Genomic DNA, 14,671 nt, shown 5'->3' on the forward strand with positions numbered 1-14,671 from the left:
GATTACATCTAGATTCCGTTTTAAACAGCTCTTATTCCATTATTGTCCCCTAGTCAGTCATTTCTGAATTCCCTGTCAATCAAAAACGCCTACATCTGCAATTTAAATACGACTAATAGCGCCATTGTAACTCGTATGCCCCACGTCACAAACTTCAATCGATTGCTGCTTGCAAATTCAAGGAATTAAAATTTCAAAGGTCTCTCTGCGTTCGCACGGATAAAGAAACAACAATGAAATGTTTTCAGGGACACATCGGCTCAGAGGAACAGCGGCTTAAGACAAAATGCCTGAACTTTTCGTGTCAGAGACCAGTAGATCAACTGCGCGTGTTTAGTACCAGAATTTCCCGCAGGCCAACAATGCAAAGATTAACGTAAACATTTTAAATAATAACACAAAAGTTTTGTCTTTTTTTACGTAAGATTAAGATCAAAGTTATGTCATAATAAACAGCAACAATGAACAATGGAAACTCGCTAGTCAGATTATTAACGAGTAAGTGGACAATATTTTGATTTGTAAGGATTAAGATAAGCCACGGTGGTCTAGCGGTTAGAACGCTGGCCTTGTAATCCTGGGGTCTCGGGTTCGAATTTATAACTTGTGTTGGGCAAGGCCGTGGTCTAGGCAACACGGAGTTTTCCTCCGTGGCATCCCAACAATTACTCCATTCACACACAGAAGAAGGCAATGGCAAACCACTTCTGGATCATCTGCCAAGAACGTATATGAACAGGTCCCAGTCCGAGAAAAGGATGGAAGGATCCTGTTCATATGGACCTGTCGTCAGAACGCAGATATTTTTAACAATGTCTTCATAAAAAGTATTGTTGTCTGTTATCAAAGACAATGTCCATAAAATTCTGTACGAAATCCTTGTGTAACCTGGTTAACAGTTTACGAACGTTTCAGAGATGCATGCTGCCTCCATCATCAGGGCGACGAATGAAACTTTTTTAACAAATTCTCCGTTGGCTTATACCACGTGATGTTATTGATAAAAACGATTAAAATTATAAATCTAATTTAAAATTTAGATTTAAATTAGGGGTTACATCAACAATTTAATTTTCCCCAACTAATTCCATTGTAGATCTCAAGTCTGTGAGGTGTGCTGAAATCTTTGGTTTTATTCAGTCACTTTTAACACACACTGTTCACTTGAACGACATGTTTCGAACCAACGTGGTCATCATCAGGTTCATTTCCAAAACCAAGAAAAGATTCTTAGTACTAAATTTAGTCGAGATTAACCGCTGTCTCGCCGATAAAACCCACGGACTGCATTTGTTTCATGTATAAAATGTTTCTTCAGGGCGTTTTTCTGGAAAAATTATTGGCGGATGGATAAGACTAGTTTCTACAGGTCCAAAAATCCACTTCTGCCTTTTCGTCCGGTAGATCGGCTTTTTTCAAAATCCATAATAAGTCCTAAATTCGTCAGGTGACAGTGTCGCTTAAGACGTTATTGCAGGAAGGAAATACGTTCTAATTAAGAATTCAACTCAACTGAAAACGTCCTTGAGTGAATCTTTCAATTAGCCTTGGCACTGATAAGAGAGATTATTCTTATATTTCTGTTTATCGGACTTTTGTTTCTGTAAAACCGAATATAACCGGATCTGTCAAGAGTTTGATAATATGAAGACGGTTAATAAACCCTTTCAAAAAAAAATACGTTAAAGTTTAAATAATCCTAACTGAATCAACGGTGTACAAAGAATTTAAACCCATATTAAATTCCGGAAATGCTCGCTTTGCCACCATCTCGCTTATAATCTGTTATTTCGTGTTCTGTCTAATCTTCACTGAGATATTTTGTGATTTTCCTCAGTTCCTCCACGTTACTGCAGGGTCATTTACCTTAAATATAAGTTATAACGCTTAACTTCGATCTTACACGAAGCTTAAATCGATCCAAAAAAAAAAAGAGATGATCTTACGAAGATTTTAATTGAGATCTGAGATTCTCACGGATTCTCTTCTGGATTGTAACGCCGTGTGGATTCGTAAGTCGATACCTTCGAGTCCAATCTGCCTTGAACCCTAACATCGATATCGTATTTATCGAAATACAAGGGCAGATAAATTAGGTTTGTGTTTATTTATAAGCTTTGAATCTGAAAATTAGACAGCACGAACATCCGAATCGTAGGAGTTCAGCTTTAAGTCTTGTAGCAATGTAACATTTCCCCTTTAACATGTCCTCCGTCAGAGGTTCTGAAAATTTGTTCAGACCCGAGACCACTCTCACCATCTCTTATCGACTCGCGGGCCAGTCTCAAGTTAAAAATTCGGGCACCGCCGGGGAATCGAACCCGAGACCCCAGTATTACAAGGCCAGCGTTCTAACCGCTAGACCACCGTTGCTCTCTGATTACTTGAAGAAAAATTCGGTTTAATATGTTTTAATCTCAAATATGAAGTAACATCGAGGTTATAACAATTGAAAATAGTGATTTCAAAAAAATAAAATACTCACCGGCCAACACGTAATTATTATCTTTTACGTAGATTAACATTTGTTCAACAATGCAAGTTTTGGAACATCATTTACATGTACTCCTGTCACTTAGGCCGCTCCTTCGCACTCTCGTACAGTTGGATCGTGTCGTGAACTCGATCGAGGGCATTCCTGATACCCCACCGAGTGGGTTCATATCACAGGTCGGACAAGGCAAAGGCTGTGAGAGGTCGTTGAATTGATAACTGGAAGATATCGTGGCAAAAGACTGCCATTAACTCAGACTCGCTTCTGGAGTGACGTAGCAATTCTACATAAAATGTTTGGCACAGATATCTCTCTTTGGATTCGAGTATTAAAAAACTGGTTTATATTGGGCTAGAATACGTTCCACGTTTTCTATTCTCGAACAAGAATGGACGTGCATATTCTCATGGACACTCTCCATATACGCTCTTCGAAATTTTTCATATCACATTGACCTTGAATTAATTTATTAATAACAGCATTTATTGTGTCCTCTTATCACGCTGGCTCCAGTGAGGTTCACCGGTGGGTCACAGGACTATATACAAAGTGTCCCAAAAATATGTATACACATTATAATACCGAATATTAATCTTAATCTTGTTATCTATCTCCTTGCGTTGCGTTTGAGAGGTTAACCTAGTGCAGTCTACATTAAACAGATGGCACTGCAGTATCTATTCCCATGATTCAACTATGCAAAATGGCGGAGGGTCGATTGAGTACATCCCACGATCGCCAGATTTAACCCCACCTGATTTTTTCTTGCGGGGTTAATTAAAGGTGGCGCGGTGTACACACAAAGCCAGCAACTGCACAGACGCCCCAGCAGAAACTTTGTTGGCCGCTTGTCAGTCAGATGCTCACCCCTGTCGTCAACAGCGCCACGAAGCTAACTGCGGTCATTCTGAACACCTACATTAAATCCGCTAATTTAGTAATGCCAATGCTGACGTATGTAATGTTTTTGTTATTAAAATGCACTTATTTGGTTCATTATATGCATGTATATATATATATATTCTTGGGACACCCTGTATATACCAAAATTAAATTTGTCCATAAACGTTTAGCTTAGACTCTCAATACCAAATATCATCGGAATTTATTGAGTGTTTTCAGAATAAACATCGATCATTTCCTTAAACTGCGTCAACCAGTTGATCTTCGTAATGGTGAAGAGTTTTCTTTGCGGTACGAACTGAATTATTAAATATTATTTAGATGGAATTCGTTTTTAAAAGTGTTAGTTATGACCACTACAGCGACAGTCGCCATTTTTATCGTCGCTTGTGGATTTTATCGCTAGATGGCAGTCAAAACAGCCCCGTCCATCGTTTCTTTCGTAATTTCTTTCTGGTATTTTCAGTTTTTAAATTAACCCAGAAGCAGTGACCAACATCGCTTTAGAGTCGTCCAATGCAGCCAACTGCGTCAAAATTCCTTCCCTCCTACCAGGAAAACACCTTTCATGTCGGTATCATCACACAGCGCATTTAATTACGGTTAACATTCTGACAGTGACTCAGCTACACACAACTGTGACGCCGAAGTTGAACTTCGAAACTAATGCGTAATAAAATTACCACGGTTGCAAATATAACGCCACTAAAATGTCAGTGGTTTTCGGTCGGATCGTTCCTCACGGCAGTGGGCCGGGGTAGCTCTGTCAGAATAGTGACTGGACTACTGTGGGTTCGATCCCCGACGACGGCAGAGGATTCTTCGTCTACCCTCTGCATCCAGACCGGCTCTGGGGCCCACTCACTCTCATATCCAGTCCTTGCTGACCACTCACCCCATCTAGTGACGACGTAAAGAATTAGTAGGAGCTATACCACCTCTTCACCCAAGCGAACTACATGGCGTTACAAAAAGAAATATAGTAATTTAGGAATTTTTACGACGAATCTGTATTGTTTGCGTATATTTAGTTATTCCATGAAAGAGAATGAGATAGGTATACGAGGTGCGATCGGAAAGTTTCAAGACTGCGCGTATAAAAACCCGTACACTTATCTCAGGTATTAAATTCATCCATGACCCTCGAAGTAGTTCCCCTGGGAGTGAACACAACGATCCCAGCGCCGCTGCCAAGCCTGGAAGCATCCCTGGAAATCTTTCTTTGTCAGCCTGTCAAGCACCATCTGCGATTCTGCCTGAATCTCTTCTATCGTCTCAAATCTCCTTCCCTTTAGCTGAATTTTCATCTTTGGGAAGAGGAAGAAGTCACACGGAGCTTAGAAAGGAAGTTGGGGTAGGTTCTTGCAAGATCTTTGAGCTCCTGACAAACGAGAAGTCAAGTCGATTCTGCTTCTGGTCCTCAGACAGGATGCGTCGCATGTGGAGTTCTTCCTTTAGAATCAGCTGACAGGTCCCATAGCCTATCCCAACAATGTCGCACAAGTCGTTGATGGTACGACGTCGATCTTCGTGAATGGCCTGCCGAATCTTCGTAACATTTTCGGGCGTTGTGCTCGAAGATGGTCGTCCAGAACGCTCGTCATCATCGACAGAGGTTCGGCCACTTTTAAAACGTGAATGCCACACAAAAGTTTGCGGACTCCCCAAATGCTTGCTTTAGCATTTCATAGGTTTCCGTAGCCGTTTTGGCGAGTCTTTGGCAAAATTTGATGCACACGCCATTCCGAAATCGCAGGAGGGTCGGTGTAATGCACTACCAAAACGCCCGTAACTAAGAAACAAATGCTAATTCGATGATGCCGGCTGGCACACTGATACACTATGAATGTACGCCGCACCCCCTAAAGGCAGAAGCTCGTACTACATCCGGTTCGCCCTCTATTGACACAGTCTTGAAACTTTCCGATCGCACCTCGTATGTAGGAAGATTCAACATTGAATTTTGTCTGTAGGTTCCAGAACGATTTCCGTCTATTCCAGACTGATAAATGTATCCTTGAGCAGCCCGAGGAAAATTATAGGCATATTTTCAACATATATCGAGTAGAATTACGAGTCCATGGAACATGGACGGCGACTCTATAAACACTTATAGCGTTTGCGAAATGCTGGCAGTGACAAAAGGTGGCATGTTACCGGCTGGTTGAGATGACAGAATCAGCTTTGCCCTTGTGTTGATAGATTATCCATCATTGACAGCGCCCAGAACTGTACAGGAACAAAAATACGTTTCAACTGTAAACAGCAGCTTTTTTACCTGTCTGTGCCGACTGCTCGTCACCGTGTCTTCGAATCCGGAAGGTCACGGAGCCCAAATCACGGCCCGGAGATCGGATTTCTTGGCTGAGACACTTCTGTTTCAAGGTCATGTCAATTATCCTCAGAGTACTATAGCAACCGTCACCAAATTGCATTCTTCTAGGCCACCACACAGAACTGCGCTGCTCTAAGTCGCCAGCATGTACCATTAGCCTTGCTGCTCTGAGAGTTCGGAGCTGTCTTCACTAGCTTGAACTACGCCGTTCGTGTCGTAATTTTCTACGATTGTGATGTGACCTTGAGCATGAAATTTTGGGACTGTCTTAAGCTATGTCACGGCCTTCGAACCCTTGAACACTAGGATCGCCAGTTCGAACCCCAGTCGAGGCATGGATATGTGTCACGTGTTACTGTATCGTGCTGTCCTGTGTAGATAAACACCTAGCGATTAACTCACGCCCAGCCAAAGGAGTCAAATCAGATATCAAGAAATGGTTCTCAGTCCACATTAAATGACCTAACCCCCACGGAAGTTTATAAAAAATACTACTAAATCAGGCCTAATATTGAAAATAGATTCACATTATTACCCAATTAAATTCTTCAACAATATTAATCATTAGAGAAATATTTAAAACAGCATCTGCTTGGGTTATCTTTCAATATCAGCTGTGATGTCTATTGTTTAAATTTGAATCCATCCCTCTTAAGTGTTCATCTTGATTTGACGTGTTTTAACAACTTCGCCTCAATGCTATTGTACCAATCAAAACAACAATAATGTACCACAACAAAAAATTAATTTCCATACGTGTCACGTGTCAACTAGTTGCTAGGCCGCTGCGCAAAAGCAATGCAGGTGCGAACATTACGTATTCGCGAGCAGAAAGCGTGTTCATTATCTAATACGACTTTGCATCGAAATCGTTTCCTGGTCTTAGTGAAGAATTTAACAGAATACCCTGAAAATGAAGTACGTCTACCCAATGACAACAAAAATTTCGGGACACAAGCTTTCAAATAATCTTATAGTTACGGTACTGACATCAGAACGACAAAATCTTTTTCATCATCCATTCATCCCAGTCCAGATGTTTTGACATCATTTTGTTACTCTCTAACTTACCGACAATCCCTCACCAACTGTTTCGACAAACACTCCAGTTGCCATTTTCAAGGTGGTTAACACCCAAAAAAAACTAAAGTTATACGCTGAACTCCAGAATATCAACCTCGTTGTATTATCTGTATATGAGATCGTATCTCTAACAAATTTACGTTCCTCCAGCGCTGAAAAATATATTTTGAGAACACAGCAAACATTTCAATAACAGATAAAACTCAATGGCCATCCGAACATCCCGACTTCAATTCTGGTACGTAAGAATTTTCCGCTCCACGAATTGCTAACAGAATTCAATCAGTCTGTGAGCTCGAGATGAGACTATTAGCACTTCTCTGTGCAGATTGCCAGTAACCACAGTTCTTGAAAGCTCACTACGGCTGACAGACAGGTCATGGAGTGTCAGGCTACATCCATCATGCCTCAATCTGGCTGCCAGTCTTTGGTGATCAATCATGCAACACAGATAGATAAAGGACAAGCGAGAAAAGGCTGTCATGGGGTTAGATTCCACGAAAAAGCAGGGATTTTTCTCATAACCCACCAACATTTACCTCGGAAAGATAAGTAACTGGCTTTTGCTTTGTTTGCTCGTTTATCTGCGTCTCAGAGGAGGAGACCTGATCTGCGCATGCTCTGTCCGAACTGATATATATATATATATATATATATATATATATATATATATATATATATATTGGCTGTGCAAAGCATAAGCAATGTGCACGTGTAACAACTGAACAAAAACAGAACGTTTTTTCGCACTGCCGTCCCGTTGCACAAACCGAGCCGTACCGAGCCGAGCCAAAATCACTGTTGTTTATTCACACGCCACGTAAACCGACAACTTTTCCAGAAAGTCAGATTTCAGGTGCTCACGGCGGTGAGTGTGAAGATGACTATCTTCTGATGATGTAGGCAGCAAGGACCTCTGAAACGTCGGTAAACATCTACCAGACAACCCAGAAGACAGCAATCTTCAAACTTAACCTCAAATCCTGTGTTTGTCGTCATTCATACGGTCAAGAAATGGAATCCTTTCCACGACCCCATAAAAACTAACGATATATCTCCATCGGGGCAGAGTCGTCAAGAAATTCCCCGCCTTTTATGTGAGCTCAATGCTGTTTTCGTAAGAGTCCGCCACTGATACCCATCCTGAGTTAGACGAATGCAATCTATACCCCCAGATCTTCATTTCCAAACATCCATTTTAATATTATTCTCCCATCAATTCCTATGTGCACGGAGTTGTCTCTACCCGTCAGGCTTTTCAACCAAAAATTTTGTACGCATTCCTTGTAGACTGCAAAGTATGGAGCTCCTTAATGCTCCTTTAACTTAATTCCGCTTAGGTCCATCTTCGACATCCTACTCTTAAACATCCTTAATCAGTGTTCTTCTCTTAACGCGAGAGACCACGTTTCACACCCATACATAACTAAAATTACAGGTTCTGAACTGCGCGGTAGCAACCATCTCATCTTTGCTTTTAATTTCGTCGTGAATGCAGTTTCGATTCAATACCGTCGTCCCCAGATATTTAAACTTCCGGATCCTGGTGAGTCACCCACAAGGTTTTCCCGATTACAACCAAAACAACAAACCTTTTGTTACGAGATGCTCACAGACTCTATGGATCGTTTAAACAGATCGAAACTATGCCACGAAGAGGAACGTGGATTAAACCACAACCACGTTTCATCAGAAAAATAAATCCAATGACAGTCACCATCACGAACGGATTGCAAGAACCAGACACAGAAATTAATCCGGGTCACGTGGTTAACTACAGTCGCCTTGTTAAGGTCGAAGTTCAAGCAGCTTCAACTGCTGAAGATTTAGTGACGCCCCAAAAGATTTCTCGTCTCGTCTGGTTTCTTATTCTGTAAGAACACAGCTTTCATTTTAGCAGGAACCAGTCAGTAGACCTGACTTTAATAAAAATGTTCATCCCCGGAAATCTACGACGAAATTTTCTCCGACACTTTCAAGCGGAACCAAATTCCTCACGTGGTACTACATTTACGACGTCAGATGCAGTTGTGAGTAATTTTAGGGACAATTGCTGTTACCGTTTAGTGATTGGTGGATGAGTCATGCAATTCCTGCCGGAAAATGGCAGATACGTTGGTGAGAAGACCTGAATACGAAGTAGGAATGTTAATCGGGAAGCTAAGTACAGTTTTATTCATCGTCATGTTATGCAACGTGATCTTTTGGTCCAAATATTCTCCTTATCCAACACCTTCAGGCTATGTTCTGACTTTGAAAGATTAAAAGACCATCAACCCACACAAAAACAACACGAAAAGTTATATTAACCCCTTAATGTTTTAACATAAAACATGTATAAAAAGCGATTATTTCATTAACAAGCAAAAACAACTTAATCTTTGTAATGGTGAAGTGCTGTGTTTTCTTTTCGGTACGTGCAAAATTCTTAAATAAATTAATGTGACCACAGTCTTATCATTTTCCTAAGTTACTAATTGCTGAAGTCGCGGTAGCTCAGGGAGTATAGTGACTGGCTAAGGACTAGACGACCGGGGTTCGATCCCCGACGGGGGTAGACGATTTTTTTTTTTCCTGTAGCCTCTGCAACCAGACTCTCCCCCAAGCGCCTACATGGCGTATAACGAGAAAACTTTACTTTTCTTTTTTAAGTTACCAACAGAACCCTGACGTCAGATGTGATGAAATATTCTTCTAATATTGAAAGTCAGAACAGAGGAAATTTATACAATGAATATCTACGAAAATTAACTACATTATGGAAATACGGTTTGATTTCTTACAAGTGTGTTGAAATAATAGAAAATTGACACAAAATATGAAGCAGTAACATGTTGTTACCTACATGAAATTCATTTTTAACCTTCAAGTTGGAAAAGCGTCTTTGTTTCTATTTTCAGGAAATGCTTTTAATATTAGAAGCGATACTAGACGTGTAGACACACGGCTGAACACTATTGATCAGGCGTACAAGAACAAGAAACATTTGAAGGGGAAATGCGACATTCACGTGCAGTTTAAATTCAAATTGGCTATGTTCAAAATCCAGTAATACAGCCCAAGTTAAGGTGCTTCTCACATTATTTAATGACCCTGCCGATTTCACCTGAAAGATATTAAATTAAAACAATGAATTATCCATTTGTAGGAGAGTGATATTTTATCCAACATTAACCTTGAAACCACGAATAACACGTCAGCATGACTGCTACTTCCCGAACAAAGTAACTCCTCCATCAAACAATGGTCGCAATTTGGCGGTATTGTCAGCCAATTGTGATCCTTGTTCTAAACAATGGCGTGCCAGGTGTTATCAGCCGCGTCCTATGCAAAGTAACAATCATGAGATTCGTTTGGGGCAATACGTTACATCAGAAATCGAATCCAGGACTCGACTGCAGACTGTTGGCACTGCTGCCAACTGATTAAACGAAAACAGGTGCTAACGAAAAGTCGTTTCACGATAAACAAACGCACATGTTCTTACACTACCGAGTCAGACCTGCGGAAGCTACGTTTATTCTTGCCTTGTGTTTATAATTACAAGAAAAAATAGTGTAACAGATGGAATGTAGTTTTCGTCACAGGCGTCTTCCACAAAGAACACAGGTTCGTACCAGATCCTTTGGCAAATATGACAGCGGTTCAAACTATTGCATCATAAAAGTATAATGGACAAAAATGGCTTGAAATATATCGTATCTAAAACTATGTCATATACGAACAACAAAGTGTCTCACAAGACGACTTACCGCCAAGCTGTAGACCGCAAATCTCCATGCCCTATCATCACACTGCTCGCATCTTAACGAACGAACCACGAACGCCACTAGTGTCGCTGTCCTGTCACTCGCCTCACTCCCGTTGTACTGCGTAGAAACCGACCACCTCAGCAGTACCAGCCGTGACGTCACGTGACGTCACGTGGCCCCTGACGTCACGGAATATGCGTACCACAATTCCCATTGAGACGACGAGGGTGACGGGCAAACACGAACATCCAACCAGCAGTGGCTGTTGGATTCAGAGCTTGACGTGCTTTCAGCAAACAGACACACCTCCATATTTTTATGTTGAAACAATGTAGCGAGACGAAAACTGTTGATGACGTCAGCCCTGTGGATATTGCGTCGTGTAGAAGTTTCAGAAATGTTTACTGTCTCCATCATCAGGGGGGTACGAGACTACATGGTGGTTTTGGTGTTATCTGACACAGGATAGGTGATGTTTGTGCTGGATGCAGTCCGAATAAATTTTAATCCTGGGGTCACAATCATTTTGTCTTATTAACTCGCGGGCAGGAGTCTTATACACGAGAAAAAAAATTATGGATGACCCATTGCAGTTTGATTGGCTGAGAAAAGGAGTTAACTTGAATGAAATAAATATTGTCACAGAAAAGTCGATGTTCCATTGTCATTTTCTCCCAATACGGTGTGGGGATAATATTTTTTAATCCTATCTACTAGGTTTGAGGAATGTTGGCTTGTGATATTCCCATATTTTTTGCATCCATATAAGTTTATTCACACGGAATGTATTTTTTTTTTTGAAATACTCAAATATGCCTCTCACTACTGCAAAAGAAACCTTCCAAAACCCAATTTGGGTACAGGTTCTTTTCTGATCCGCCAACATACTCCATCTTTGTACAAGCGTGGTTCTTCGTTTGTTTTGAAACTTCTTTTTAATTTTCTACACCGCCATTTTGTGAAGCAGACCATAAAATGGACGCATAAACAGTTATTTTAAGAAAGCCATTGTAAATCAGTAATTAATATAACAGTGCAATAGTAAGTAATACTGGGTGAAAATATCGTAGATCGTCTGTCTCTAGATTTAATAATATTTATTTTCTGTTAATTCAACTTGAAAACCGAGAAGCGTTAAGACGTAAATGTGTTTTGAAGTATTGCATGGAAGTAAACATACATTGTGCATTTTAACAACAAAACAACACATAAACATTAGAAATGTTGCGAAACAGAAAAATTAATATGATTACTTATCTTTGCTTAATTAAATAACATAACACATTTCACCATCCCAAAAATTATATTGTGTCGACCATGGCAACAGTTATAATACTATGCCATAAGGTCGAAAATCCCTTATCAGCAGCAAGTGACCGACCAACTGTACCCCTAAAACATTACATATTCCTACACGAGATGATAAATTTTATGGAACTGAAGAAGGCAGGAGATATGTGTTATCAGTAGCTGATATCTTGTGTCCTATTCTTTATCGAATGTGATGACTCAATGCAGATGAGAGATTTATGATACGATAAAGTGATAATGATTAATCAATAAGATGACCGAACAGATGTTCGTGAGTTTGCTCGCGGGCAACGCCATCCGATTTCAAGCAGCTGTTTGTTAAAGGCAATTGTTTCCCCCCCCCCCCCCCCCCGAAAGCATCTAGCGTATTATATCTACAAAGGAAAGAAGTAGGACTCGGTAAAAAATCTATTTTAAAAGTTTACGTTTTGTCAAAAAAACTTGTAAATGATTATTATCAGAGCCCAAATAATTATACAAGATGTGATTTCGATTGTTATAAGACTTTTTAGATATCGATTCTGTCTCAATTGTTTGCCGACACGTGGTACCAACTGTACGGTACTTATTTACCAGTTTTGATGAAATTTACCTAAATAGGTTCTATCGTTTTACGATGTTACGAAGAACTTCTTAATGTTCATTATCTGGTGTTGTAAACGCATTGAATTGTTATTTCCAAAACAAACAGCTTTAAAGGGTTTTGCCATAAACGTCTTGAAAGGTTTAGATTGTAAGAAGCAGTCTAATGTTTTGAGAAAAACATGTTTATCTCTTGACAATGCGTTAGTCACTGTGGGAAAATAGGTCACAACGCACCAAGATCGCATCATCTGGTACTCTCCGACCCAGAGCTCGATCAGAGACAATTGTCTTATTTTGTCTCTGCTGACTAGTATGAGGCTAATTGTAATCGGCCTATCAGCTTCGAGAGGCCTTGGACAGACAGGTTGTAAGTGGTCTTTATCCCAAATCATCAGTGGTGATTCTGTGTCAAGAAATTTCCATCTTTAGATTCTTTTGTAACCTCAAAATTCAACAAATAAATTCTCTGCATTTATGGACTCGGAAGATCCATGCGACGAACAAGCACGCAGTGATCATAAGTAGATTACATTTTCTGTTTCCCACTCGTTCTACAAGGTCACCTGTACTTTGTATTTGTCCAAGGGCAAATGGTAATTCTGTCGTAACTGCTTCAATAATCAGCAATGTATAATTGTTTTCGTATTATTCTCACAATAAACAGCGATTATTTACTTAAACAGCGTTAACCAGTTGATCTATGTAATGGTGAAGCGTGGTGTTTTCTTCGCGGTACGGACTGAATTCTTAAATACGTAATATTTAGACGAGCTTTGACTTAAAAGGGTTAACCAGTTGATCTATGTAATGGTGAAGCGTGGTGTTTTCTTCGCGGTACGGATTGAATTCTTAAATACGTAATATTTAGACGAGCTTTGACTTAAAAGGGTTAACCAGTTGATCTATGTAACGGTGAAGCGTGGTGTTTTCTTCGCGGTACGGACTGAATTCTTAAATACGTAATATTTAGACGAGCTTTGACTTAAAAGGGTTAATCAGTTGATCTATGTAACGGTGAAGCGTGGTGTTTTCTTCGCGGTACGGACTGAATTCTTAAATACGTAATATTTAGACGAGCTTTGACTTAAAAGGGTTAACCAGTTGATCTATGTAACGGTGAAGCGTGGTGTTTTCTTCGCGGTACGGACTGAATTCTTAAATACGTAATATTTAGACGAGCTTTGACTTAAAAGGGTTAACCAGTTGATCTATGTAACGGTGAAGCGTGGTGTTTTCTTCGCGGTACGGACTGAATTCTTAAATACGTAATATTTAGACGAGCTTTGACTTAAAAGGGTTAACCAGTTGATCTATGTAACGGTGAAGCGTGGTGTTTTCTTCGCGGTACGGACTGAATTCTTAAATACGTAATATTTAGACGAGCTTTGACTTAAAAGGGTTAACCAGTTGATCTATGTAATGGTGAAGTGCTGTGTTTTCTTCGCGGTACGGACTGAATTCTTAAATATTAAATGCGTGCATCGCTGACCGCGGTGGACATTTCCAGAACTTTCTATAAAAGCGTTGTTTAATTTCTAATTTAAATATATTAATATTTTTTTTTACAAACAGGACATGTGCCAGGAATGTATTCGTCATTTCGTATATCTTATACCAAACGACATTCAACTAGTGAGTCACGAAAAAGCTTGAATATGAAACACGAAAAGAGAATTCCGTGATTGCCTAGGAAGTCGCCTAGAGGTCAGCACGGTCTTGGGCCTGGATTTTTGATTTGGCAAAACAAGGCCAGAAATACTTTTCTGTAATTTGTACGGGATCCAATAACGAAAAGGACTATTAATTGTACAGAATAAGAAGAAGTTGGTGAGCTTGTCACAGCAGGGAAGATAATGATCTGGGTTGTGATGCTATGAGGACTTGCAGGTAGATACCAACGTTTCGGAGAAATATACTGTTGCCATCTTCAGGGCCGAATTGATTATTCAAGTTCTTCCTAACAAATAAAAACCCAAATAAATCTAATTTCTTTTGTTATATTGATGAAATCAAAGCTTAAAAATACTCTTAAAGTTAGTTTTGGAACATTCTGTATATCATGCGGGGATGGACGAAGTGCCAACTAGAGATCCAGTTACACAGGGATCTGATCCAACTGTAACAGTAATAACCATGAACTATTTGGAGTACATTGACATACCAGAGATGTTCTTCACGCCACATCACTTAGGTCGTTGTTTCGCGACA

The 14,671-nt window shown here is 40.0% G+C and overlaps 1 protein-coding gene across 1 annotated transcript in view; it reads right to left on the reverse strand.

Annotated features, from left to right (window-relative positions):
• LOC110837101 (growth factor receptor-bound protein 10) overlaps positions 1-10,699 on the reverse strand; it is an 84,244-nt gene extending 73,545 nt beyond the window's left edge. Inside the window, exon 1 of the mRNA XM_022078930.2 lies at positions 10,568-10,699. Within this exon, the coding sequence (XP_021934622.1) occupies positions 10,568-10,595 (28 nt within the window). The 5' untranslated portion in view covers positions 10,596-10,699. The remainder of the gene's footprint in view (positions 1-10,567) is intronic.
• Between the last annotated feature and the right edge of the window lie 3,972 nt (positions 10,700-14,671).

The sequence above is a fragment of the Zootermopsis nevadensis genome, unplaced genomic scaffold (assembly GCF_977971745.1).
Source record: "Zootermopsis nevadensis isolate Lab colony 2312 unplaced genomic scaffold, Znev_1.0 Znev_ptg000016l, whole genome shotgun sequence".
Taxonomy (NCBI): Eukaryota; Metazoa; Arthropoda; class Insecta; order Blattodea; family Termopsidae; genus Zootermopsis; species Zootermopsis nevadensis.